Source organism: Echinops telfairi, unplaced genomic scaffold (assembly GCF_000313985.2).
Source record: "Echinops telfairi isolate 266 unplaced genomic scaffold, ASM31398v2 ScPeMD7_7469;HRSCAF=8507_0, whole genome shotgun sequence".
In the NCBI taxonomy this organism is placed as follows: Eukaryota; Metazoa; Chordata; class Mammalia; order Afrosoricida; family Tenrecidae; genus Echinops; species Echinops telfairi.
Window position 1 is genome coordinate 58,844,007 of NW_022111372.1, and position 27,285 is coordinate 58,871,291.

Consider the following 27,285-nt stretch of genomic DNA (forward strand, 5'->3'; position numbering starts at 1 on the left):
TGATGGGTAAAATGGAATCACAGTTTTCCAAAGGTCACAGGCATTTTAGAAAGTCAGGTTCAAGTGAGTTGAGTTTGGAACATCAATTAACTCTGCAAATGGATTTGTAGTCATCCTCTGGTCAGATCTTAAAAGTGTCCTGGCTGCTATAACTGTCCCCAAACTAGTCTCTCTTTCTTCATGTCTAATAAATATAGAGGAGCCAAGCCACAGCTGTGCAGAGGGTTTGGGAGCATAGCTGGGGTTGGGGAGTGCCTGATTGGGGCCATCTTGTTGTTCCCAGGGAAGGCTCTGAGGCCATGTATAATGGACCCTATTTATCTTACCCCTGGCCCACCCTCAGACCCACCCCTCTGTACTTCTGTTTGACTAAGATTTGATGAGTGAGTGATACTACTCTATCATTGGTCGGGACGTGTAACTACTTCTACCCTGCTTTAGTGTTTATGTGTTGGGCTGCAGTCCACATCGTGGGCAGTTCAAAACCAATACCAGCTGCACAGGAGAATGACAGGGATTTCTACTCCCGTAAAGAGTTACAATCCCTGACACCCACAGGGGGACGCTATGAGTCAGCATTGACTCGCAGGCTGTGAGTTGCGACAGGTAGAGTCACTGCCCAACATAGTTTGGGCCTAGCAATTTCAGTCAGTACTGCAGAGAGGAGGACCCTGAGGTGGCCATGGGGCAGCTTCCTGATGTGGTGGATTTAAACACTGTACGTCAGTTCCCTGCATTTAAGATTGGGCCTGGATTTCCTCCAACACCGAGGGCTGAACAACAAATACACTCTCCTGTTTATGGCTCTGCTCTAGCTTCCAGTCCTGCCTCACTGCCTGTTTCCCTGGAAGCTTTTGGGTTTACAGCCCATAGTAAACATACTATATTAGTTTCTTGGGGCTGCCTTAACAAAGTACCACAAACTGGGTTGCTTATAAGAACAGGGATTTATTTTCTCCCGGTTCTGGAGGCTGGTGTCTAAACTCAAGGTATCAGCAGAGCAGTGTTCTCTCTAGGGGATGGTCCAGCTTCCAGAGGGTGCCACCAGTCCTTGGCTTATAGACATATCACCGCAGTCTGTGTCTCCATCTTCTCATGTGGCTGTTGTCTCTGTGTGTCCTTTTCTATAAGTTCACCACTCACTACTACTGTGCAATTTGATAACATCTTCAACAATTCTGTTTGCAATCCTGGTCCTGTTCATTGGGTTCAACATATTTGGCAGGGGGGAGAGGGCACAATTCAATCCTTAACACTCACTCTAGAAGAAAGATAATGGTTCCTCAATTTACAGAGCACTCTGTGTGGTCTTGTTTAATTCTGAAGACAACCCAATAAGAGGGCCACGAGGGTGATGATCTCTGTTTGCAGGTTGAGTCAGTTGCTCAAGGTCACAGGCCTGGGCAGTGGCAGGACTGGGATTCAAACCTGGGTCTCTCCAGTTCCAAGGCCCAGGCTCCTCCCCTCACGGCTGTTTCTGTTGGGGAGTACTCTCAAAGGCCCCACGGTGCTGTGTCTAGGCACTCCCACATGGGAACAGTCCTTCTTAGAAGTGATTTAGGGATTAATACACCCACAAATTAGCTCCGGAAAGTGTTTCCGATGGAAATTCTGACACAGCTAACACAGTGACCATTGGGTGAGCTGTGGTCACCTGCAGAGTCTGGATCAGACTGTCGCTGCCCGTTTAAATGATGAGGACCCTTCCCAAGTGACAGAGGAGCCCTCAGGAGAGGGGGGAGATTACTTGAGAGGTTTCCATGTGAATGAGAAAGGAGTAGCTGGTGGCACTTCTGAGGTTACCAACATCCTCAGGTCCCAAGATCCGGCCAACCCATCTCTGCTTTCCTGCCTACGTCCTCCCACCCGCAGCACCCACATTAAGGGGAAGCTGCCAAGGACTGTGACCTTAGAGACCTTGGAGACAGCTGTTAACGCTATGGTAGGAACTCCGCAGACAGGTCGATGAGCTGGCCGGAGCAAGCGGCTCTGCAACAAAGCACAGCCCAGCTCGGCTACTTGGCACCGCAGACGTGAAAAGGAGGAGGGCAACTGCCATTAAGATCCAGGGGAGATCTTCCCCCAGTCTCAGGAAACTGGACCAAGAAGCCTCTGGCCAAAGTCCATCGCTTTGACCCATGAAAAGCACCTGGGACCAGGCTGCCCAGAGAACCATTCACCTTCTCCTCCTCTCCGTGCCCGCAGGGTGCGGTTCTCCGCCCGAGCTCTGGCTCTCCCTGAACCTTTCCCTGGACTAGATGCCCGTCTCAACCCTCCTGTGGGTTTGCTCTGCCCTCTAGCAAATCTGAGCTTCTCTCTGTTGCTCAAAAGAGCGCTGCTCTTTCTTATTCCAAATGCAAGCTCCTTCTGCAGCTGCTGCTTCTGGGGAAGACTTCTGGTCCTCCCTCTCCCTACGTCTTCCCCATCCCTTCCCCTCTCTAACTGCTCCTCACCTCCAGGGCTCAGTGGAGACTCCCTGTCTTCTGAGAAGACCAACTTCCCCATCACCTCCCAGCCCTGCACTCCAGGAGAAACCCATGAAGGGGCGTCCCTCTGCCCCAGCTCCCTGCCCCTCCCTGTGGATTGTCATGCTTTATTGACTGAGTGAGACTTTACAGAGCATGTTCGTCTCCCATGCACCGAGGTGGACACAGTTTGTTTCTGGTGTTCGGGGCAATCCCTTCGCTGTCCTCCTGCACGGTTTCATGTGGTCCCTCTCATTTTCATCCACCCTGTTCCTTCTGACTCTGAGCTTTGTTGGGGACAATGTCTTTTTAATCTCCTGTGGTTGGTTGTATCACTCAGTACCTTCTTCACTTTATGGGTCTGTTGGTTATTGGGCTGCAAAGCGATCCCTGGGGCTGGGCAGCGTTCCAGGCTTGAAGCGTGTCTAAGGGTCACAGAGAGGCCCGGTGGTGTAGTGGGGTACGTGCTGGGCTGCTAACGGGAAGTCAGCCGTTTGAAACGATCGGCTCCTCCCTGGGAGAGAGCCGAGGCTTTCTCTTCTTGTACACCGTTACAGTCTCAGAAACAAATAGGGGAAGTGTGACCCGATCCTACTGGGGACATAGTGGTAATGCATTGGTCAGCAGTTCAAAACCACCAGCCGCTCTGTGGGAGAACGATGGGGGTTTCAGCTCCTGTAAAGCGTTACAGTTTCAGGAACTCACGGGAGTAGTTCCACTCTGTTCTAGAGGGTAATGAGGAGCTAGCATTGACGCGGTGGCAGTGACTGTGCGTGCGAATCAACTCAGTGTCCGTGAGAGAAGGGTCACATTCTCAAAGGTGCTGGTCTTTCTTATGATTTTGAATTTTGTTCTACATTTTTTCTCCCACTCTGTCCACAACCTTCTACTGTGACCCCTATCAGAGCATCGCACACTTTTTAAGCATCCCAAATGTTCCGGCGTCTTTGCCGATACTCTCAGGAGCCCATGAACTCTGCGAGGACATCTGAGCCCACTGCTCTAACCCAGTCCCATCCCAAGTCCAGCAAGTTGCTGCAGAAGGATGACGAGCAGAGGGCTCCTCCCTCCATAACAAGGGGTCGTCACTCTGGAACCTTGCTTTCCAAATGGGCTCACAGAACCTCAGCAGCATGTAGCCCATCGGAGAGCTGACCCTCTGTATTTCCTTCCATATTTATTAACCCACATCAAGTTCCATCTTCCCCAGGGAGGCACTTGGCTTGACTTTAGTGGTTTGCAGTCTCTTGCTACAGGGGCTCAACCCCCTGCTGTGCTCCTTACCAATTGCGGGACTGAGGCAAAGTCACCCGGTTTCTCTGTGTTTCAGTTGCTTAAGATGAGGTTCGGAGAGCTTGGGTGAAGCTGAAACGGCATGAAATTCACAGCCCCAAGAGAGAGTCTGGACTGTCCCACGTGGTCAATGACCCTCACCTCCCTTAACTCTCGTGAGCAGCCTTGGCAGTTCACCAGCTCCTGTGCGAGGAGAGCTCAATAGGTGGCCAGGCTCACGGATGATTTCTCCTCTGCCCTTTCCTTGTTCCACGTCCCTTCAGTGTGAATCTCAGATGGGTGGCCTAATGCTGGCAGGTCAGATACAGCCTCCTCTTGTGTTTGGGGCCCTGTGGGACCCTGGGTACAGAGAGCTGCAGGAGCAATCAGTGAGATCGACGGAAGCGTGAACCTTTGAGGGATACGGTGCACACCATTCTGGTTCCAAACTTGAGGGTAGCCAAGGACACCACTGTCCCCAGAGCCAATGCCTCTTGCAAGGTGCCCACCACAATATGGGACTATCTCCTTCTCCAAAAGATGTCGAAGCCAGAGGCAAAGGCAGGGAATGGTCCCATCAAACCCCATGGCTGAGAGGGACCAGCAATCCTCTCCAAGAAGCCTTGGCAAATCCCCTGGGAGAGGCATCAATCTGGGTGACGCAAAATTTGCTTACTCATTCAAGTGCCCTCAAATGAAATCAACCACACCCCTCTGAACCTTTCCCCTTCGCCACCACACCAAATAACCAATCTCTTGTCAAATGGACCCAGAGTATTCTCTGAACGTATCAGTCCTCACCCCCTGCAGTATCACCACCGACTTCAACCACCTCCACGTCTCCACGGGTCAGGTGGAACGCCATAACAGCCTCTGCACCGGTCAGTCTGCTTCCGCGTTTGGTCCTGCCCTGCTTATTTTCCTCAGCACAACTGGAGAAAATATGTTCAGAAGTAAACATCTTCATGTCAACCCCCTGATGAAAGTCCTCCCATGTCAGCCTGTTGTTCTCAGAATCAACCAGACGCCTTACATGGCCTCCAGGTCCGCGTTCCGCTCCCGGGGACCTCTGCAGGCCCACCCGTGGCTGCCTCTCTGCCTTCCAGTCACACCGACCTACCTCTCTGTGGCCCTATGTGTGTCCAGTAATTTCTGACCTCAGGCCAGTGGACACAGTATTTCTTTTCCTTGGACCACCCTGTCCCCATGCCTACCTCTTCACCCAGACACTGCTCACCACCCTTCTTTCTGAACACACATGGCATTTCCTCTGGATCCTCCTCTGACCTCCGATGTCAATTAGAATTCCCTGCCTGCCATCCCCTCCTAAGGCTCCTGACCCTTTTCACAACACTGAGCACATTTTACATGACACGTGTGTGTATGTGTATGTGTGTGTGTTTATTTGTTTAGTATTGGCCTCTTCTATCCCCAACTTGCTCAGTTGGGACATGTTAAAGGAGAGACCAATGACTAGAAACAGAAAGGCTAGTTCCGTTACATAAAAGGTCACCTGGACTGTGAGCTGTCTCAACCATTGTTGGTATAGACCAGCGGTTCTCCACCTGTGGGTCACGACCCCTTTGGGGGTCGAACAACCTTTTCACAGGGTCACCCGATTCCTAACAGTAGCAAAATTACAGTTATGAAGTAGCAACAAAAATCATATGGTTGGCGGTCACCACCACATGAGGAACTGCAGTAAAGGGTCAGGGCATTCGGAAGGCGGAGAACCACTGGTGTAGATGCTGACGGCTTGGTATACCAATTACAACCCAGCACTGACCAGAGTGAAGAATACGGTGGGCGCCTAGCAGATTTGGGGGGGTTGCTTGTTTTTGTTTACCAACGTAATTAAAAACAAATCTGGAGGGAGCTGGGCGTGGCTCTTGGTAGCCGGAAGAGACACGTTTCAAATGGCCTTCCCCAGGGAGGAAGCGCTTTCTCCACTGTCCCTCTCCTGGCAGACTTCATATATGCAAGGCTACTCGGTAGCAGACACTCCTATGAAGTTATAATTAACTTACTTTATCACTTTATCTATCAAACTGCTAATCAAGCTTCTAATTAGTAACAGTGGACCAATATGAGACAATTTTCTTGGCATAATTACAAAATGGAGAAACTTGACATCAAAGGGTACTTTGTAATTGTACAGCTTACGTCAGCTTTCAAATATTGGAAGAAGCTTCAGATAAGAGGATTGACCTCTAATGGCACTCAGGCCCTTGCCAGCCTGCCTCCTTCTGCTCCGGGGCATCACCCCACCTCACCACAATAGCCAAGTACCGGCAGAGGAAGCACCGGCCTTTCCCTATGTAGACCATGCATCCTTTAGGTCTGTGACTTCTCTCTTCTCTGCTTACTTGAACCATGACTCATGTTAAAAGCCGCTGGTTGCAGCCGCCTCCTGGAAGCACTTCTGCATGGCCCATCAGGTCAAGGGTCAAATTATGGGGTCTCACAGTACCGTGCCTGTCCTCCCCTCGAGCCTGGGTCTTTTCACCCCAGCTATCGTTTGCCTATCTCCTTCCCTAGACTTGAAGCTTTGCAGGTGCTCCTGCTACTGACAAAATGTCTGGCAGACAACAGAAGTTGATGGATCTCCATTAAAAGAGAGAAATGATAGGGAGTGGGTGGGGTGGGCGTGGGAAGGGACAGGAGGTGAAAGCAAGGAAGAAAAGGGAGAAAGGGATTAAAACACCTTGCAGTTTCTAGTGTTTGGGGTCCCCTGCTTGGAAAAAAAAAGCATAGGGCATTTTGGGAGGGTCCTATGGTCTTCATGAGAAATGACATAAGGGAACATCAAAACCATTATTGTTGTTGGTGGTGCCATCCAGTCAGTTCCAACTCATAGCGACCCCATGGACAACAGAGCAGAATGCTGCCCGGCCCTGCGCCAGCCACTCAATCCTTCCTAACCTTGAGCCCACTGTTGCAGCCTCTGTGTCAGTCCATCTCATCGAGGGTCTTCCTCTTTTGTGCTGCCCCGCCACTTCCCCAAGCCTGATGTCCTTCTCCAGGGACTGGTCTCGCCTGACAACATGTCCAACGTGCCAGTTAGTATATGCTTAAGGCAGAGATGCCTGGTAGTATGAATTAGGGCTGTAAGAGTCAAAACTGTTTTTTAGGGAAACCCGAGACAGAGAAAGTAAGAGACAAAAGGTTTAGGGTTCAAAAAATAGGAAGCATCCTTTGGGGCTCTGTCGTGCGTCAGCAGGGCACGGAAAGGAACACCGTGCGCCTCACCTCTGACAGCAATATTGTCCCCAAATAAATGCCATATGCAGAGAGATGCATTTCCAGACACTAATATCAAAGAAAAGCAGTGCAAAGTGAAGGGCTGCCCCAGCTTTGGCGCCAAACCCAAGTCTCCTAGTAGCACTACGAGGCCCCAATGGAATTTCCATTCTCCATGGCAAAGCTTTTGGCCCTTCCCTCTGCAGACCCACTTGAGGAGGGAGAGGCTAAACTGCCCAGGCATCCTTAGAGCCGAGGTCTGCACTCAAGGTTTCATGGCTGACTTGGTGTTTTGCTGGGGATCCTCTGGGGAAAGAACACATTTTAAATGGCTGCAACCAGGCAACTGGCATGTCAGAACCTAAAACCCTACCTCTGGTGCATGAGTCAGCCTGACTACTGGGCATCGTGACAAATAGAGCAGGGGCACAATTCAACTCAGCACTTAACACTCACTCGGCCACCCTTCTCCTCGTGGCCAGCATTTGTGCAGCTCTTGTTTAATGCCTGATACTGCATTGTCTGTCACTCTCTGGGTCGTCACCCACACGGTGACCACTGGAGAGAGCTACCTTTTACATGCCATTTTGCACTTTAGATATTAGGAAAGTCAGACTTGGAAAGTAGACCCCAGTCACACAAACTTGTGAACTCAGACACATCTGATTTCTCTGCTTACTCTCTGAAACCCAGGGAGCTACCATTGAAATCCCCATCCTACCTGCCCTTTGTCTCTGTCTTTTAGTGGCTGTGGTTATTTAAGTTTTCCATCTGGTCATAGGACTTGCTCTTTCAAATAAGTATAGGGGTCAACAACCTATGGCGCCTAGGCCAAATCCTGCCCACTGGTTATGTAAATGAATCTTTATTGAGCTAGAGCCATCTCATTCATTTATAGAATACTTAAGAAGACTAACCAGAATGATCCATAGTGGCAAGGATAGGGAGATGTCGTCTCACATACTTTGGACATGATGTGAGAGGAGGGACCAGTCCCTGGAAAAGAACAGTATGCTTGGGGAAGTAGAGGGCCAAGGGAAATGAGGAAGGCCTTCCACAAGATGGATTGCCACGGTGACTGCGATGACGGGCTCAAATGTAAGAACAGCTGTGAGGATGGTGCAGGACTGGGCAGTGTTTCGTTCTGTTGTGCACACACTCATGAGAGACTCAATGACGCCTAACAGGAACAATAAGACTCGGTTATTTATTTCACTTTCACAAGCCGTGACAACGCAATTATGCCATTGTGGATCTCTTGCTCTCTGATGGTCAGACCAGGGTGCAGCTGCCTCAGCCAGTTCCCCACCTCAGCTGGCAAGGCTCACTTCCTGCAAGACATCCCAGAGGAGAAGCCACATAGATCTACTCCGATGCAGCCCTGGGTGCTGGAGCAGCCGTGTGGAGACCCCTGCCAGCACTGAGATGCTTACATGCTCACTGATTCGGCTTTCCTCCTGCAGTTGGTGTCATTGCATGTCTGGGAGATTGAGGAGGACTTTGTAGATTGATGTCAGACATAAGGGCTAATGTTGGATTTATGGGCTTGGACAGCACTGGGTTGGGATGCCTTCTTAATGTACACTTACCCTTTATATAAAACTCTCTCTTATATACATCTGAGTTTCTGTGGATTTGTTTCTCTAGCCTACCCAGACTAACACAGTTGTCATTGTTGGGTGACACTAATTAAGTTCTGATTCACAGTGACCCGACCCTGTAAACAATGTTCTTATGCTTGAGCCCATTGCTGCAGCCACTGTGGCAATCCATCTGGTTCAGGGCCTTCCTTTCCCCGCTGGGCCTTTCCTGTGGCATACAGGGTTGCTGTGAGTCGCAGCTGACCTGATGGCGCCTCACGACAACGCCATAGGGGCCTTTGTTCTACCATGGCAGAATCAAATGCCATCGCTGAGAAAAGTGCGAATATTTACTATCGGACCCACCACAGGTAGAGTTTTTCAGTCCTTGATGTAACAAATAAGGCAAAGATGAACGTTTATTACTTCAGTTAACCCACATTTCACTTGGTGTGTGTGTGTGTGTGTGTGTGTGTGTGTGTGTGTGTGTGTAGAGGGTCTTCACATCAACTCCTTTATAGATAACAAAACGGAGATACAGTGGCTTGTCTAAGGTAGCAGTGATAGAATTCAGGGCAACAGAGCTGGGATTCAAGGTCACAAAGCTGGAATTCAAGCTCAGGAGTCAAGACGCAGAGCCTCAGTTCCTAACCCTATGTTGTGGCCCCCTGCTCTGGACCAGGCACTCTGTAACAATGGTCAGAGGATCCTGAGCAAGAGAGGGCTCGGTGCTAGCAGAGTGCTTGGTAAGCGTGGGGTGGTGGGAGCCCGTGGAAGAGTGCCTGGAAACAAGAAAGCTGTAGGAACAAGAATATGAGAGTGGACACATGGACGCTCTAGCTCAGCGCTTCTCCACCTTCCTCATGCCGCGACCCTTTCATACAGTTCCTCATGTGGTGGGGACCCCCAACCGGAACATTATTTTCATTGCTACTTCATCACTGTCAAGTTGTTACTGTTATGAGTTGTCATGTGAATATCTGATATGCAGGATGTATTTTCATTGTTACAAATTGAACATAATGAACACATAGTGATTAATCACAAAAATAATATGTAATCATATATTGTGAAATATTTATTTCTAATGACAAATAAATGAAATTTTGTCTTGAAGCATGGTGGAGTATGAGTAACAGTCTCACACCGGGTACTCGTATATGGGCGTATCTGCCTGTGGGCAGACCCACCTGGAGGAGGATAGAGGAGCAGTGTCTCCACTCCTAAGATCATCGGAAATATGTGTTTTCCGATGGTCTTAGGGCCTAAGGTGACCAGACGTCCCGCTTTTGGCGGGACAGTCCCAATTTTTAACAATTTTTTCCGCATCCCGCAGCATTTTTAAAAAGTCCCGATTTTTGGAAAGAATGCACGACAAGCTAGGGTATACGGTTTTCAGCTGCTGTGTGGCTATTTCACCAGGATATGAGTTTTATCAATGGTGTCCCGCTTTACCAATGTTAAAATCTGGTCACCTGATGGCGACCCCGGTGAAAGGGTCATTCTATCCCCAAAGGGGTCGCCACCCACAGGTTGGACATCGCTGTCAAGTCTAGCTGAACAGGGATGGCAAGCTAAACGGGGCTGTGTGTGTGATGGGGTAGTTTTACATGGGCATCTATACAATGTCAATGGATATGGTAGAATATATAGGGCAAAGTCAGGAACACCTAGAAGGAATTGCTCATTGGGTCTAGTGAGGCAGGACTATAGTTTTAGGGGACATCCAGGTCGATTGACAGAGCATAGTGCACAAGAACAATGGTGATTTGGTGGGCAGCGATTGGGTCTTAAAAGCTTGTGAGCATCCATCTCAGTTACAAGTACTGGTCTCCCCCAGTTTGAATCAAAGATGAGTGAAGAAAATAAAAATACCAAAGAACTAATAGATCACTTGAACCCCAAACTCCACAACCAGGAGAGCTAGATGGCACCCAGCTGTCACTGGTGACCTGATGGCCGGAAGGGATCACAATAGGCGGTTCTAGATAGAGTAAAAGAAAAAATATGGAACAAACGTCAAAACCATAAATAAAAAAAAAAGGCTTACGGGTCTGATAGAGGCTGGTGGAGGCCCTGAGACTCTGACCTTTAGACACCTGGAAGTGAATCCGCCCCATAACTCAACTTCCATCCTGTCAGGAAAACATTAACACTAGAGAGCAACGCATCCCTTACAACGATAAGTCTTCATATGAAATCAACGTCTCAAAACAATATGTCTATGGATTCTTGAATGGAAAACCAGTTGCTCTATAAACTTTGACTGCAGGTCAGATGGTGTGGGAATCTAGGGGCCCTGGTCTCTGGATGGAAAGAGGCCCTAAATTGTTGAGTGTGATTGTGTGCTTTAGGCAGTTTTACATGTGTCTGACAGCAGGCACAGTGCTTTCTGGGTCCCTCATGGTTGCTCCTGTGTTCCGTGTGCTCCTCCCAGCCCCCGAGCCCCTCTGCAGCAAGCAAGGCACAGTCACGAGACCAGGAAACAAAAAGCCTGCCCTGGTCATCAGCCCAACAAGGATCATGAGGGCAGCTGAGGCCTGGCTTAGATGATGTCATTCTCATCAAGGTCTCTGTTCAGGCAAGACAAAGGGAAAGGGTCACCAGGGGCCAATACTCATGCCAGAAAATAGGCAAGAGGCAAAGAAGGGAGCCAAGGTCTGCTGGCTGGTCCTCACTGTACCTCTGTGTGCCTGCCACTGCATTGTGGTAGCCAGCTCTCATATTTCTCCACTTAAAATGAGGAAACGGAGAGCTTTGGGTCATTCAGCATGCTTAGATGTGAGCATATGCATGACTTTTCTAAGGAGAGGATTTATTATCATTATGTCATAAAGCATCTTTCCTGTTCACAATGTCTCACCCGTACTCCTGGGACCTGTCAGTAGAGTTGGGGATATGGAGAGAGGGCAGAGTCCCAATGGTTAGAGTACAGAGTAAACCAGCAAAAAACCAAACTCATTGCCATCAAGCCAATACTAACTCATCGAGAGAGTCCAGGGAAAGCATAGGACCATCAGAAAGTCGCATAAAGTGTTAACCCACTCCCAGCAAATGGGCCAAGTGAATCTGGCTGTTTGCTCTCCTGATCTAGGGCAGGGAAAAGGCCTCAGGTGTAACCAGGAGTAAGGTGTAACTAGGTGTAACTCAGGTGTAACTAGGAGTAAGGACCCTCCTTCCTTCCAGGAAAGGTGTCCACCCAGCTGGGTGTCATTCTAATCTCCTTCCCTGCATGGTGACCAGTCGTGGGCAGGAAGGCTGGGCTTCAGCTGGAAGTCAATGACTTCTCTCTCTGCACATCTTTCCCCTGGGCAAAAAGGAAGGGCGTGGAGAGAAGCAGAAAGGATAAAGAAGGGAGGTCACTTCAGCTTGAGCTTGTTTCTGTGCTTTTGTGAAGTAAACTCATCACAAGGCAAATGCCAGGGACCCTGAAATGAGAGAACATCAAAGATGCTCTGACCAGCTTGCCGGGAGCACATGGAGGGCCAGGACAGGGACCTAAGTCTAGTTAGGGTCTGAGGTCCCTGTACAAGAGGACAAAGAGAGAAGACAAAGGATGACAAAAGCAGAGAGAAGTTTTGGTCCCTTAGGAAACGCCAAGTCGTACGGAGGAGCATGGCACTCAGACCTGGGGAGCGTCTTCTCCCACCGCTCCGTTTTCATGACTTCTGCCTCTAATGTGACTTGAGTTACGGTAGCCCCCAATGGGTGCATTCAGACCTTCGTATGTTGACCTCTCTCAGTTTGATCTAGGGCCCAATGCATGCTGACAATAGTCAGCTTTGAGGCAGCCAGCATTTATGAAATGCTAACTATTTGCCTGGCCCATGCATCATAGAGGGGCATCATTTGCTTGTTCTAGAAATAAAGGGTGAGCTCTTTGAAAGCCTGAGGTCTCTGAGCCTTCACAGACTGCTTGCTGCCCCTGAGTTCTCAGTTCAGCTGTGATGAGATCAGATCATACACTGCCCCCTGGCCTTCCCCTTGCAAGAACTCCGCAGTGTCGGCAGAGATCCAGAAGTGGGGAAAGTTTCACTGCAGGTGACTGCCAACGCTTTGCAGTTGCGTGGTGGCTGGAGCACTGCAGTGGCCAGGCAGGCTGTTCTTCCCTGATGAGTGTGTGCTGTGTATATTTGTGACACGGTTGAGGGCATGGCTGCTGTACCCCACCAAAACACCTCTGATGTGTACTTGACTGCCTCCAGCCCCATGTCCTTGGGTCCTGCCAAATGACATTCATCTTGGGCAAAGATTTCACCTTTCTACCCTGGTTTCTTCTCAACAATGGGAATGATAGTACCTGGTGTTGGCAGAATTTGTCATGAGGCCAAATGAGCTAGGAGACCTGAAAATGCGTTGAAAGCCTGTGCTGGGCTGTAAAGAAGAAGGGCTGACTGGAGTTGTTCTTAGCAGGGCCAGTGCTTGAGCAGCCACCGGGTGGTAGAGATGGATGCGTGCCCAACTGAATACTTGTTCAGAGGCTCCTGGGAAGACAGGCGGGTGTTCTGCTTTCAAAAGGTCCCAGCCTTGAAAGCCCGATGGAAGTGTTGCTGTGCACACGTGGGGCTGCCCCGAGCAGCCTCGGCCCTCGAACAACTGACACCACCACTATGCTCATGTTTGAACGGACCAAGTAGGTCTGATCAGTCCCCACGAGAGAATAAGTCCTTTAGGAAACCTTGGATGATTTCATTCACAGTTGCTTTAGCCAGTCTACAGGAGGCGCTTACCAAGTGAGCATTTGGATGAACAAAGAGAGAAACAGAGCCTACCTGGGGTGGGGCTGGGTGTAGGTCAAAGATGGGGAAGGGATTTCCTGCCTTCTTCACTTAGACCAGATCCCTCCCACATATTGAAACAGGAAGGAGAGGCAATTCCACATTGGAAAAGAGCAACCCCATACTCTGAGAATGAAGGCAAGCCATTGGCTCACACGTTGTGTTCTCTGGGCTTGAGCTAATGGAGAAGGGAAGTAAGACACAGAGCTCATTCCTGCCTCCAACCTCCAACCACCTGGCACGCAGAGTTAATTTTTCTAATGATGAACTCAAAAGGCGCCAGATCCGTCTGTGCATCCGAGCCAGCGGCTCCTCCAGTGCTCAGCCCAGGAGCAGTTCATCAAAACGTCGAACGTGAAGAATGGTTGTTCTGAGGTGCTGTCCAGTTGGCTCCAGCCCATAGGGACCTCGTGTGCACCAAAGGGAAGCCCGGGCTGCTCTTGGGCCATGCTCCTCTCTCCGAGGCCATTGTGGCAGGCACTGTGCCAATCCATCCAGCTGAGGGAACTCTCCTTTCTCTGAGGGGCTGAAGTCAAAAGACTGTAACTTATCCAAACAAAGCGATTAAAAAATGTCCCCAATGATGTAATGAAATAGAAACACAGTAGGAATGATCAGGAAAGCCTCCTGGAAATACTGTCAAAATGCTGAGAAATGAGGAGATAACATTAGCTCAGTGCTCTTCCCTAAGACAAGGAGGTAGGAGGTGGCTGGTGGTAGTTCCAGTGTTCTCCTCTTAGAGAGCAGACTGGAGGTGACCTTTCACAAGCTCCATCACAAGCAGCCCTTGCCTCGATCCAGGGGCGGGAGTGAGGATGGCAGGTGGGTGATGGACCAGAAGACAGTTACTACCAGGCAGGTGCTCTAAGGTTTGCAGAGAGGCCATTCCTAGATGGGTTGAATTGCTTCCCTTGACACTGACCAGCAGTGGAATGAATCACTAGCCCACAAATAACAATGAAAAATACGGGCAGACTGAAGAGAGATAAGAGAGGAGCAACGTAAAGAGGGGGCCCAAAAAGGCAGAAGGAGGCAAAGAGAGTCAGGGAGGAGAAGGGGAAGCCGAAAGGCTGAAAGAGGCATGAGGAGGAGGTTGAGCAAACAAGAGAACGGGAGCAAGGAGGAGAAGGAAGCAGGCCTGAGGGGAACCAAGGCACAGATAGAGCAGTGAGGAAGAGGGCGTCTTCCCAGGGCTTGCAACCCGCTGATGTTTTCAGCCACGCAGTCGGTGTGTAGGGTCGGTGTGCAGTAAACCACCCTGTGTGCCGCTGGGCATGCTTGGAAAACTTCAAAATTAAAAAATAAGAAAGGGAAAAGGAGAAACACGAAGAGGAGGTAGACGTAGATAAGAATCTTATCTTCCTTGGCTTCTTTGACGAATGTAATTTGAAGGCTAGCCGTGGTATTAAAATTTTAAAAAGTAGTGACCATCGCATGCTCATGCTCAGGCACGTGGAATACCTCCAGGATCAGGAAGTCTGACTTCCCACTGGGTCCAATTCCAAGAAGAGCCCGGGAACCCACGGCTGATGGAGAACACGGTCCACCTGCCATCCTCGCTGCCACCATGGCGCCTCGAGGCCCTACACTTGGCAGCTCCTTTCACCTTCCGCCTTTGATTCTCTGTGTCACCAGCACAATCCAACAGACATTCCCAGAGCTCCTATCCTGTGCCAGGACGGTTGTAGGTCTGGGATACAAGACAGTGGCTCGCTTCTTCTTCTTGGGAACTTCATGAGTAGAAGAGAACATTTCAGGGCCTCAGTTTCCCCATCTGTGGATGGGGAGTTTGTCTCAGTGACTTTCAGGCTGGGCTTGTTTGGAACCTAGGACTTCAGGGGGTGGCTCAGAAGGTTGTGGGGACACTTCAGCCCTTCCTTTTTGTAACGCAGCCACGGGTAATTCTGGTCTAGATATTGGGACTGGGCTTCAGCTTGGGTTTTGGAAGATGGTTCCAGTGCTAAAGCAGGGTTCAAAACCATAGAAAGATCTGCCCCTCGAGATCCAGTGTCCTAAAGTTCTGCTCCATTTCTCATACCGTGTTTCCTTGCAGACTGACTTACTTGAGTGACGCATGCACTCGCTCAGGGAAGGTTTCTCGGGGTCCCTCTAAAATGGGGACAGAGCCAAACAAAGACAGGAATCTATAAGCTCACCGAGCAGGTTCTGGCCTCACAAAGGAACACAGGAGGATGGGGAAGAGTTTGGGGGTGGGAGGGCTCCTGGGTCAGGTGCAACGGGATGCCCAGGGCAGCCCGGGAGCAGCAGTTCCCTGGGTGAGAGACAGCTTTGCAAAGATTGAGGGAAGCACAGTGGGAACAAAAGGGCCAGTACATGCAAAGGTCCATTGAGGAAAAGGACCTGACATGTCCTAGGCGAGGAGAACCAGATCACATGGAACCAAGGGATTGAAGTCGAGCCGAGGTCAGACAGGTAGACAAGGGCCAGATGACACAGGGGCTTGCAGAATTTGTAAAGTGTTGAGATCTTTATTCTAATGCCGAGGGATACTTTCAGAGGGTTTCAAAGCGAGGGCTGATGAGATCTGATCTAATCTAAGTTTGCTAAGGTCACTCTGACTGCTGAGGGACATGATGGAGGCAAGAGGGGGGACCAACCCAAGGGGGGAGGGGTACTAAGAGAGGTCATGGAAACTATGCGGAAAAAGTTAAGTAGAACCACTGCAGGTAGAACAACGAGGAGATGTGCTGTGATCACTACCTGCACACCCCTTGTCTTAATCGCATCATTTGATTCCTAGTTTGGGTCCCAAGTCTACCTGCAGTTAGTCATTTTGGCTACTTCAACATTTTGGGGGAAAGTGTAGCGCCAATGAAACCCCCATCCCTATGCCATCCCCCCCCCAAAAGGAAAGATTTTACCAACCCCAACCCCTTATTCCTTGTTGAGAAAGATCCCGGGGCAACCCTCATATTGAAAAGAAAATAGAAGATTTTCTTGGGTCACAGACATTAACTCTTAGCTTTGGGGTGGGTGTGCAGTAATGCTTGCTTACAGATTCAGCTGAACAGGGAGATGCATACAAATGGAACAGAGCGGAAAGGCAGAAGCTTGGATGTAAAGAGCCCTAAGAACCAAGAGCGAGCACTGCATGGTCACTTCTGAATATCGTGCCCGGTACTTGTAGGATAGAAAAGGAGTACAAGACATATGCCCACCCTTTAGGAGTGAACCCCGTAAATGGGGAAACTAGAGTAGCATGGAAAATAGGTGTCTAGTCAGTTATGTGTGTATCGGAGTCTTGGGGTCTCCACTAGAGCTTTGAGGCTGGTGGTAGAAGGCTTGTATTTGAATCCCACCTCTAGCATGGGACCGGCCATCTAACCCCTCTGAGTCTGATTTTATTTCTTTCACATAGGGATGATTCTGCCAACCTTGATGGAGACCACATGTGATTTGAAAATGCTCTGTCAGTTGTAAAGTGTGGTATAAATAGTAAAGTTACCATTACTGACTCTAAGTGCAGAGGAAGATGACAATGTGTCAGCAAGTAGAGCCTTCTCTGCACCCCAAAATCCAATCAAGTGCCTCCCAACCAAACCCCACCAACGGCTCTCCCGGGCCCAAATGAGGAGTTGGCAAACTATGGCTCATGGGCCAAATCCAACCTGTACTTGCCTTATAAATAAAGTTTTATTGGAACACTGCCACAGAGATCTGCTTACATTTTGGCTGTGATTCATCATAGAAAATAGCTGGCCCTTCATATATATTAACAAAAGGTTTGCTAGCTCTAGAACTAAAGAATAAAGCTAACATGTAAAGCACCCTCATACCTGAAGCATGACTAAAGACTTGAAGGAAACCAGATTCTTTCATTCAGCTCCAACTCTGTACAGTCTTGTGTGGCACTTTCTGACATTTGATCGATCCCATTTCAGGTGGCATTTCTGGTGCAATCCTTCTTAAAACAACAATAGTGATCAGGTCTTACCAATTTTATGCCACTTCCACAAGGTTTATCCCAGTGCCCTAATCATAACAGCTTCTCAAGAATAGCAGACCAAATTAAGTCTGAGACATCAATTGAGTGAGCATAACACACCAAAGGAAAGAGAGCTCATTAGTCACAGAGACCTACTGATAATGGATCACTGGAAGAGAATGAAAGCTGAAAGCAAATTAGTAAATTAACTCATTCACTCTTGACTAATCAGCAACACAAATATTTATGACCTGCTAAGATACAACTCTTCCATGCTACAGTAGCATAGGCAAATTAGATAGTGTTTAAATTCAATCGACAAGCATTTGACATTTGCTGTGTGTAAGCCAGGAAGAAGGGCTGTGGTTACTTCTTGCTCGCAAAGAAGTTACAGTCTCATTGGGAAGGGTGAAGGTCAGCAGATCATCCCAGTACAGGAAACAAGTGTGGTGCCAAGGTATACAAGAAGTATAGAAGTGACATGCGCCCTGGTAATATCACCCTTCTGCCTCCTATACATTTACCTAAAGTTTACTCTCCCCAGGCAAGACCCACTCACGAGTACTGTGTGACCATCAGGTGGGTAATATCTGCTGAGCTAACGTTGATGGTCCTGGGCAGCTCATATAAAAGAGCTCACTTCATTCTCACAACAACCACATGAGGCTTTGCTGGTGGTGGCACTGTCCAGTCCGTTTCAATGAGGCAAGTAGGAATCAACTCACCGACATCACTTGCCAAAGATCACTTAGTGGAGGACTTCGTTCGAGCCAATCTTAAGCTAAACATTATATATACCTAAGCCCTCTCCATATTGCCAGAGGGAGCTGAAAGTGTGTGACCTCCAGGGATGGGTATCACGTGATTCTGTGGACACTGGTTCCAGGAGGATGACTTGGTAAGGACTAAACAGCTGGCTCATGATCCACAATCAAGAGCGAGGAGAACAAAGGACTCCAGAGAGGATCAGTGACTCCCAGGCGTTGAGTGTGGCCTGGGCTGCTGCGATCAGCTTCGGGGGGTGATTCTAGACTCTGGCCAAGATATTGACTAAGCCCTGACCAGCTAGGCCATGGATCAATGGGCAGCCGGGAGCCTCTGAGACCAGAAGACCTCCAGAGGGTCATTCCTTTCAGCCAGGTCTGCTGTCCAGGATGTGTCTGTGCAGAGGTCATGGTGGACACTGAGGCAGAACAGTTGGAACATGTAGGTGCAATTTTGGAACCCTTTAAACAATATGTGTGAACTTTCTTAGACCATTTCTAGGAACTGAGTGTCCACATTTGCCTGATTACTGAAACTGCCATTGAACCATTCTTCACCAACCCCAAAGGGAATACAAACTCCCAAACCATGAAAAAATGCCCAACCTTAAATAAATAGCATGCTGAGGTACATGAGCTATCTCTTTCTCTCCCGAGTTATTGGCAATGGTGTACAAGATCCTCATTGGACACAGGTGCTGATGGAGAGGCTTGGGTGAAAGGCCTTCAAGTATACAGGAGAAAGTGGTGGCTCTCACAACATGCGAAACACATGCTTCTTTTAGCGGCTGAGTTCCTCTTCCAACAACATATTCCAATTAGATTATTAGATGGGTACTCCAAGCATTATATATTTCACCCATGTTACTTACAGCATTACTAATAACAGCAAATATTTAGCAACAACCGAGTATCTTTAAAGGGGCACCATTTAAATAGATCATGGTATAAGTAGACAACAGAGTCCTATTAGCCTATTGAAAAAGGATGGTGTGAACCAAAGAGCAATACCATGGAACTTTCTTCAATGAAATAAATAAATAAACAAACAACTAGATGAAGCGAGTGAGAAGGGGTTCCCCAAACTTTGCTCTGTCCCAAGAGCGGATCCACAATTCTGGAAAAGCTGAAGATGCTGCTCTTTCCACTGCCTAGGCTCACAGAGCCCTGGGAGCATCTGCTGAAATGAGTACATTAGTGCATCTACAGACGCCCGAGCGTTTGCGACCAGGAGACCAGGCTGCAGGCAATACCACCACCAATAATAGCGAGCGCCCACTGATTTCTAACCCTGCGCTGAGCACTGTGCTGAGCAGTTTCCATAGAGTGTCTCCTTGGCTTTCTTCTATCAGCCCCATGAATCCATGAGTGACGAGGCTATGAGTCCCAGCTCCATTTCACAGATGATAATATTGAAGCTCAGAATGGATAAATATTGACCAAAGTCCTTCAGCCAATAAGGGGCAAGGGTTTGAACCTATGCGTAAGGTGCATTCTCAGTGTGAAGAGCAATTACAGGCCTTCTGTAAATTGACAATTCCTAAGCATTTCTGATGAATCCTATTGTTTGTCAAGACTGGCACCACACTTCCCAACCCCCACTGGGTCAGATGAGACTTCTTAAGGGTGCTAGGAGCGGGGAGGCAGAAACATCATTGGGCATCATCTAGGAATTGCTGAGGAAAGCAGAAGGCGGTGGGACAAAGCTTTGGCTGCACCCACCACGCGGGAACCCCCAGTGGCAGAGATGGAGAATGTTCGTGGGCTCTGTTTGGGGACCAAAGCTCCCTTGCTTAGGGAAGCCAGAGCTTTTGACTTGTAAAATAATTCTTGGTGCCACAGACACGATATTCTTTCAGAGTTGTTCAAACACTTGTAGTTATTTGTGACATTTTTCTTTTAAAAATCCCTTTTCTAATCCAGCCTGGCTTGGATCTCATATCCCAGGGCCATGGGTTTCCTCTGACTTATAGCAACCAGGGTTGCCTCCTGTCACAAGGACATCCGACAGTCCCCTATAACTCTCCAGACCTGTAGGGGTCTTCACAGCCTTGTTCTCCAATCGCTCACCTTATGCGGCCCACACACCACGTAGATGCCATGGGGAGAAAGTCACAAGCTCAATGTTAAGAAGAGCAATGTAGGAACCACACACGCTGAGGTTCCTCTGCTTGATAACTATACTCTCAGAGCCTCTGAGTCCGGTGGGGACAATGCGGTAAGGATTAAAGAAGAGTGTGTCAAGCTGGAGAAGCAGGGGAGTGTCATAGTTATGGGTGCGGTTTGGAGCCTCGCTCCATCACTAGCTGTGTGTCCTTGGGCAAGGTACTTGACCATTCTGGTGTTCTGAGTTTGTTCTACTGCCCCACAGGGTAACTTGGGAGAACGCGATGGCTTGAAAAGTGCTTAGAGCCACGCCCGGCACATTAGTGAGGGCACAGCAGAGGAGCATTCCTAGGATTTACTCACGCAAAGCCCTCCACCCACAGCAATCAGTCATAGCTGTCATCATGCCAAGGAGTACACACTATGGAGCATCCCACGTACATGTGTCTCCTGAGAGAGCAATTACAACCTGAAGATGTGAGGTGAAAAGGTTGTCCTCCAGTAACAGAGTCCTAGTCAAGCACCCACGGCAAGGGGACATGGGGCATAGTGACCTGGCTGGAGCCTGCTTTCCTGTGGCCTATGGGGTAGTGGGAGAAACACACTAAAGAAATATGTACCCGGAGAAATATGTGATTATAGCTGTCATGTGTGCTGTAATGACACAGAGCAGGGGTCCTGATGGGGTTGAAGACTGGGGGTAGGTATGAAAAAGCCCGCTGTGATAGGTAGGTTTATTTGCTAGGTAGGTTTATTTGCCAACCTGGCCAATGAACACATGTGAGATTAATTGAAGGATGGAGAGATAAATGGCTCAGCGAGCCTCGCCTTTCGTGTCTCTTGCTCTTTGATCATCAGACCAGTGTGCCGCTGTCTTGCTTGTTCACTGCCTCAATTTGCAAGCTACACTACCTGTGGGACACCTAACCCGTGGACTGTGTTACTGTATTTGAGGTTCCTTCAAGACCTCCTTCCCCACGCTACTGAAGTATACACCACTTGAGCTGGGGACTGTCGGACCATGTCATCTGGCTGACTGTTGGTGACCTGGCTTGCTGTTTGCTGCCTGTGGCCGGATTGCCTGAATTGCTCTACAGAGGGCTCAGCTGCTTCCTTGACTTGCACCAGGCAGCCCTCCAGACTTGAAGGACTGCCAGTGTATTAGCTGTCCCACGGAAGTGAGTTGCACTGAGCCATTTGTACTGCTCTATAGATTAATTAACTGTTTGTTTTTTATGTTATATCTATCTATAAAACTACATATAAAATCATCAGTGTCCTGGTTTGGGTTCTCTAGAGAACCCTGTCTAACATACACACTGAGGAGAGGACATGTAAATGGGGGATTCTCCAGTGAAAATAAGAGTTGGCTGAGTGATGACTGAGAGTGGAGGGAGGGTAGGGCCTGGGCATTTGGTTGAAAGTCCTGGTGGTGCTGTTGTATTAGAAGGTGAACTGCAAGGCCAGCAGTTCAAACCTACCAGCTGCTCCTGGGAGAAAGATGAGGTTGTCTACCCCTAGAGAGATGGACAGCCTCGAAAACCCTCTACAGAGCCTCTGTGGGTTGGGATCGACTTGATGGCCGTGGGTAAAACCAGAAGATCCCAGGCTCCCGGCAGCAGGAGGGCAGTGGGGTTGGCTTCTTCCTGGACCTTCCACTGAAACGCGCTCCGAGCTCTGCGGGTGAAATCTCGGGGGACACCAAGAGCTGCAGAAACAGTTCTTAGCAGTGACTGTTGTCTCTTCCCTTTTTTCAGATGTGTGGCTTGCTCTCAAGGATTGCTTGTTGGCTCGGTCCTGACCCAAAAGGCCAAGAGAGCTCCGAGTGTGGCTGCAAATCCAGAGGCTGCAGCTAGGGCTCCCTCGGCCTCCGTGTGAACTCCAGCCACGGACTCTGCCCGGCTGAAGGCCCTCGGATGCCTCCGTCCGGTTCTGGGCATGCCCCTCTGGGTTTCATGCCAAGATTTAAGAAGATACGTTTCCCTTGCTGAAGAAAAGGAAGTAGCACGAGACAACGCAATGGCTTCAGTGGAATGATCTGGGCTTGGCGTCAATGGAGGTGAATCCTAGGAGCATCGGCTCTTGTCACAGAAGCCCGCCTCGGGGTCATGTATGTCTCCGCCTCTTTCCATGCCATGCAAAGAAGACGTCTCTAAGTTCCCTGCAGTTTGACACTGGAAATTGATGCTCCAGGAAAGAAAGCCAAGGTTCCTCTTGGCATCCATGCCCTGGGAGGCGGCCTGATCCCCTCAACGATGCTTCTGCTGTCTCTCTGTTCAGGACAGCTAGTTTCCTCCAGGAGCAGAATCGCATGCCTGCCTCCCTTGACAAACAGCCTGCCGGCTGGCTCTATCGCTGGATGAGGTGCTTAATAACTAGCCTAGTTCATTGTTTATCTAAGTTGCGATGATCATCGCAATGAAATAATATTTTCACTGCCGGGGAAGCACTGGGAAACGCTCCTAAGTAGAATCCACGGGCTGGGAATGGCCGACAAAGCATCCCACCCGAAGAGGAGAGGACCGCTCCATCTGGACTGGCATTTCTTGGTGTCCGAAATGCCATCATTAGACGCTACTCCAAAGACATAAGGGCATGTGCCTGGGAGAAGCGCATGGTCCCAACCCTTGTATCTGAGGCTCAATGGCCCAGCAAAATATGACAGTGAGGCCCGTGCTCCTGAAGCGAAACAGCCTGGAGTCAGTGGAGTTCATGAAGCAGCCGCACCACCGCAGGAGCAAATCCCAGCAGGTGCGCTTCAAGGAAGATGGCGCCAGTAAGAATCCCAGCGGCCAAGGTGAGGACGATGCCCAGCCTTCTGAAGATTCAGTGGTGATGGGCAAGACCCAACCAGCTCGGCACCATCACCTCCCCACCTGCTCGCTCTCCTTCCCCAGGTCCCAGAAGGCCGGGGGCTTTCGGAACATCGCGATCCAAACCTCCCCCAGTCTCAGGAAGCATTTCCCGGTTTTCAAAAGGAAGAAACTCACAGCCAGCAAGTCTCTGGTGGAAATGCCAACAGCAACCCAAAGTGCCATCCAGGTCAACGGCAACCTCTCTGAGCAAGACATTGTGTCTTCTGACCTCGCCTACTTAAGGCTGGCCCAGCATCTTGACGATGGGCCTCGGAGGGTCAAGTTGTCCCATCCATTTCTCCCAAGGGTGTCCAAGGTACAAAGCAACGGGCCTATTAGCATCTGCTTGGAAGAAGGGACTGGCAGGGGCTCGGAAAAAGTGACGGCTGCCATCCAGGTCCCAGACGATATTTATCACAGCCCTTCCTGGGAAGCTCGAGGGGTCCCTTTCAGCCCAGACAGGCTGGCAGACATCAGTAATGCCATACACCCCGTGGTTGAAATGTGTCCCGGTGATGGGAGGAGTGTGCTGCCATCAGATTCAGAGACACTCCCCTCCTGCTTAAATGCCACCAGCGGTGCCAACCACATGCCAGGCACAGGTCAATGTCAACCCGAATTGCTTTTGCCCAAAGACAACCTCGATGACAAAGACCTTGGCCCCCTTTCATCCCAGTCCAAGGAAAGGTATATCCCCTCCCCTCTACGGACTCACAGATCCCCCTTGCTGGGCACCCACAGCCAGCCAGCCCATCCAGGCAGAACTTCCGACTGTCTTTCCCCGAGTAAAGATCACCAGGACCCAGTGTTGCTCAGAGCGGTCAGTGGGACACGATCTGCACCCACGAGTCAGGAGGAGATGGCGGATCGGTCAACACAGTCAGATACGCCGGACTTTCCAGACTGCTCAGGAAGTGACCCCACCCCACGCGCTCTGCCAAGGAATGAAACAAAACTCCCGACCCAGCAAGAGATGAGTGGGATGAACCGAATTCACCTGGCCAGGGGCGAACTCTGCGACCTGCAGGGCAGGCTCCAGTCTGTGGAGGAATCCCTGCACTCCAACCAAGAGAAAATCAAAGTCCTGTTGAATGTAATCCAAGACTTGGAAAAAGCTCGGGCTCTCACGGAAGGGTAAGGTGCATTCATCATCATCATCATCATCATCATCATTATTATTATTTTATGCAAACTACTGGGCCAAGTCATTCGCCCGGTCATAGGGGCACAGAGGGCTTTGGTTCCCATAAGCAAAGTGTCTCCAAAATGTTTGAGGAGCTGTTGTCCCTTCAACTGATGGTAGCCTCCCTTTCTTCGATTGGGATCTCGCTAATTCTAGCCTTGAGTGAATGTGGGTGGCTTTTTGTGGCTACTTGCTTCTGTTTCCAGGCGTTTCCAGTGGGGAAAGGAGGCAATGACCAGCAGGGTCCAAAAGAATGCCTTTGTGAAGATGATGGCCCAGTTGGTAAATGGGGTGGGGTGGGGTGGGGTGGGAGTTAGCTGGCAGGAGACTTTCCCTCCCCCATTCTCTCAGTGAGTGACTGCATCAGCAGTACATTTTGGTTGTGTGTCTGCAACAAAGGACTCCGTGTGTCACTTCAGTTTCCATTGACCTTCACCTCCACTGATGAGGGCACAGATGACTCGGGCTAGCCCAGGGGCCAGTCAACTCTGGCTGGAGCCATAGGCAGCTCTTCTGGTATGTACACATGGCTCTGAAGTCAAGTTGAAAATGTTTAAGGAATATTATTCAGATCAAGGTGATTTCATTTGTTTGTAGACATATATTGAGGATTCTTGGATCATTTTAAAATTGCTGAGAGGGACAGGATGGGCTCTTCCATCTGAAAAGTTTGCCAACCCCTGGGCTAGTCCCTCACTGACCAACCTACTAGGACCGGAAATGGGAAATTTGCAAAGGGAAAGGCTTATGGAGTTACTTTCTTGGTTGATTCGTTACCAGCCTTGGGAGGGAAAGGCATTTAACCACTGGAATATGAAATGATCATCCCTCCAAAGGCTCCCAAACAAACAAACAAAAACTAGGAAGGGCTAAAGCTAGTCAAAAGAGTATGGGAAAGGGAAGAAGACGTCCACTGGCATTTGCTGCTATGACTGGGACCGCACACTGACATACAGACAAAAGCAGTGGGGCATGCAAAGGAATACACTGAGCCAAGGAGCCCCGGGCTTTAATATCCCCTTCTTGCTCACTTGCAAAACTCCCTCAGTTCCCTCATCTATCACATGGGGGACAAGAATAACTGACCCATCTCACAGGGCCCTTGTCAGCAAGCAGAGGTTGTGTGTGTGGCGGGGGGGTCCTGAGATTTGGAAGGATCTGAAGCATTTATAAAACTGTCTAGAAACAAGAGGTGCTGTGGTCCCAGCTTCCCTGGTTCCTTTGCTTGTAATGGCCTTGATGCAACTTCAGGCAGTACTAGGTGAGGGCAGTGCTGGGCTGTAAGGACTTACGAGGGCATCGGTAGAATGCATGCCTCCCATATCGCTCTGGGCCACACATTTATCCAGCAAATATTTTATCTTGCAGGCGCAACTTTTATCGAACTGGACAAGATCTCAACAATTGCAGTACCTGCCAGAACACGGCGTGCATCATATACAGGTACCTGGCCACATCTGAGGCCTGCTCTGTAGATCACGGGAGTCTCAAGGTTCACAAAACACCTCGTAGGCTCTCTTGCACTCCAAAAAATCAAGGGAGAGGCAAGACGTGAGGGCTTTGAGTTCCTGAGACATAAACCCAAGGTGCCCCACCATGGAATGGGATGCTGGGTTCCATGGCCTCCTACTGAGACCCACACTGGGCAGAGGATTGCTTTGTGTCACTGCAACAAACGAGAAAACCTATGGTGCAAGTGTTCCTCTCCTTAATTGAATATTGCAGGGGTATTTGCATCACATCTCTCAAGGATACAGTGTGAGGTAGGGGTTCCAGTCCTGGGGGAGGTTAAGCCATTCGATCTGTTCCTATGGAACATTTTCTGAGAGCAGAAGGGGGCAAAGTCAGGACGCGGATCTGCAGCTATCTGACCTCAAACCCTGTGGTCCTGATTAATCCACCACACTGCCTCTTCCTAACAGTAGCTATCACATGCCAGACACTTACAACGCGTCAAGAAAGGTGCGAAGCACTTTGTGCTCATTTCTAAATATGCCATCTCCTCCCTGCCTGGGGAAAAGGTTGTGGTTGTAAAGTGGATGGTGATGGGTGAGAGGGGAGGAACATCAGGAGCAGTCGCATCGCTATACCTGGAATCAAAAGCCGTGTGCTTTAATCCCAAAGTGTGACAGCCACTACTGCTACTGTGCGGGACTCAGTTTCCTTATCTGTAGAACAGGACAGTGATCGCTATCAGGGCTGCCATGGGGAACAAATGAGATAATCTCCGTGGATGCCTTTTGCTACTATAAACCTGTGTACAAATCCAAAGGCTTATTACTATTATTGCTTGAAAGCTCCGTGCTCCCTTAGCAGGAAGCCCACTTTCAGTGGCAGGGCAAGAATCAAAAGCAGTCATTTCCGTTGATGGCATCTAATTTCCTGTGACAGAGTGTATAGTTTGCTGTCACCACTACTTTTCTCTCAGGTGAGAACAACTCAGGACCTGAGCTAACTGGAGTCCACTTGGGTTCTCTCTCTCTCAACTACCCATTCTCTTTAACCGATTCCAGAGATTTCATGCTAACACAGGGTCATGGGCCTGGGGGTCAGGCGGTACTGACAGTCATGCAGGACTGACAGTCATGCAGGACTTTGGGCACTTCCTCGCTTAAACTGACCAGCTCTTCCACCTGGGAGCCATATGACCCCACGTTTTCAGCAAAACCACATGAGCATCAGATCTTTCCACAGAAAACACCTGAGATTCCCATAAAAAGAATGACTCTGAGCAATTTTTGTGTCATAATAGTAGTCTCAGAAATCGCTTTGTTTTCGCATATATACATATATATTCAAATATAAACACGAACCTAGCTGGTTTTGCATATGTATATGAGCCCTGGTGGAGTAATGGTTATATGTTGGGCTACGATCCACAAGCCTGCAGTTCAAAACCTCCAGCCACTCTGAGGGAGAAAGATGGGCTTTCTACTCCCATACAGAGTTACACTCTCAGGAATTCACAAGGACCATTCTACCTGTCCTGTAGGGTTCCTATGAGTTGATGTTGACTCGGTGGCAGTGAGAAATTATTTAGATATTAGTTTTTTATATATATACAGTTATATATATATATATATATATATATATATA

General features: G+C 49.3%; 2 protein-coding genes across 2 annotated transcripts in view; one reads left to right on the forward strand and one right to left on the reverse strand.

Moving 5' to 3' along the window:
* DOCK2 (dedicator of cytokinesis 2) overlaps positions 1-27,285 on the reverse strand; it is a 526,484-nt gene that overhangs the window by 212,237 nt on the left and 286,962 nt on the right. The gene's annotated exons all lie outside the window — the stretch shown is intronic.
* Positions 1-27,285, forward strand: part of INSYN2B (inhibitory synaptic factor family member 2B) — a 152,844-nt gene that overhangs the window by 102,382 nt on the left and 23,177 nt on the right. The window contains exons 2-3 of the mRNA XM_004696776.2: positions 21,909-24,140; positions 25,558-25,632. Coding sequence (XP_004696833.1) covers positions 22,795-24,140; positions 25,558-25,632 — 1,421 coding nt within the window. The 5' untranslated portion in view covers positions 21,909-22,794. The remainder of the gene's footprint in view (positions 1-21,908; positions 24,141-25,557; positions 25,633-27,285) is intronic.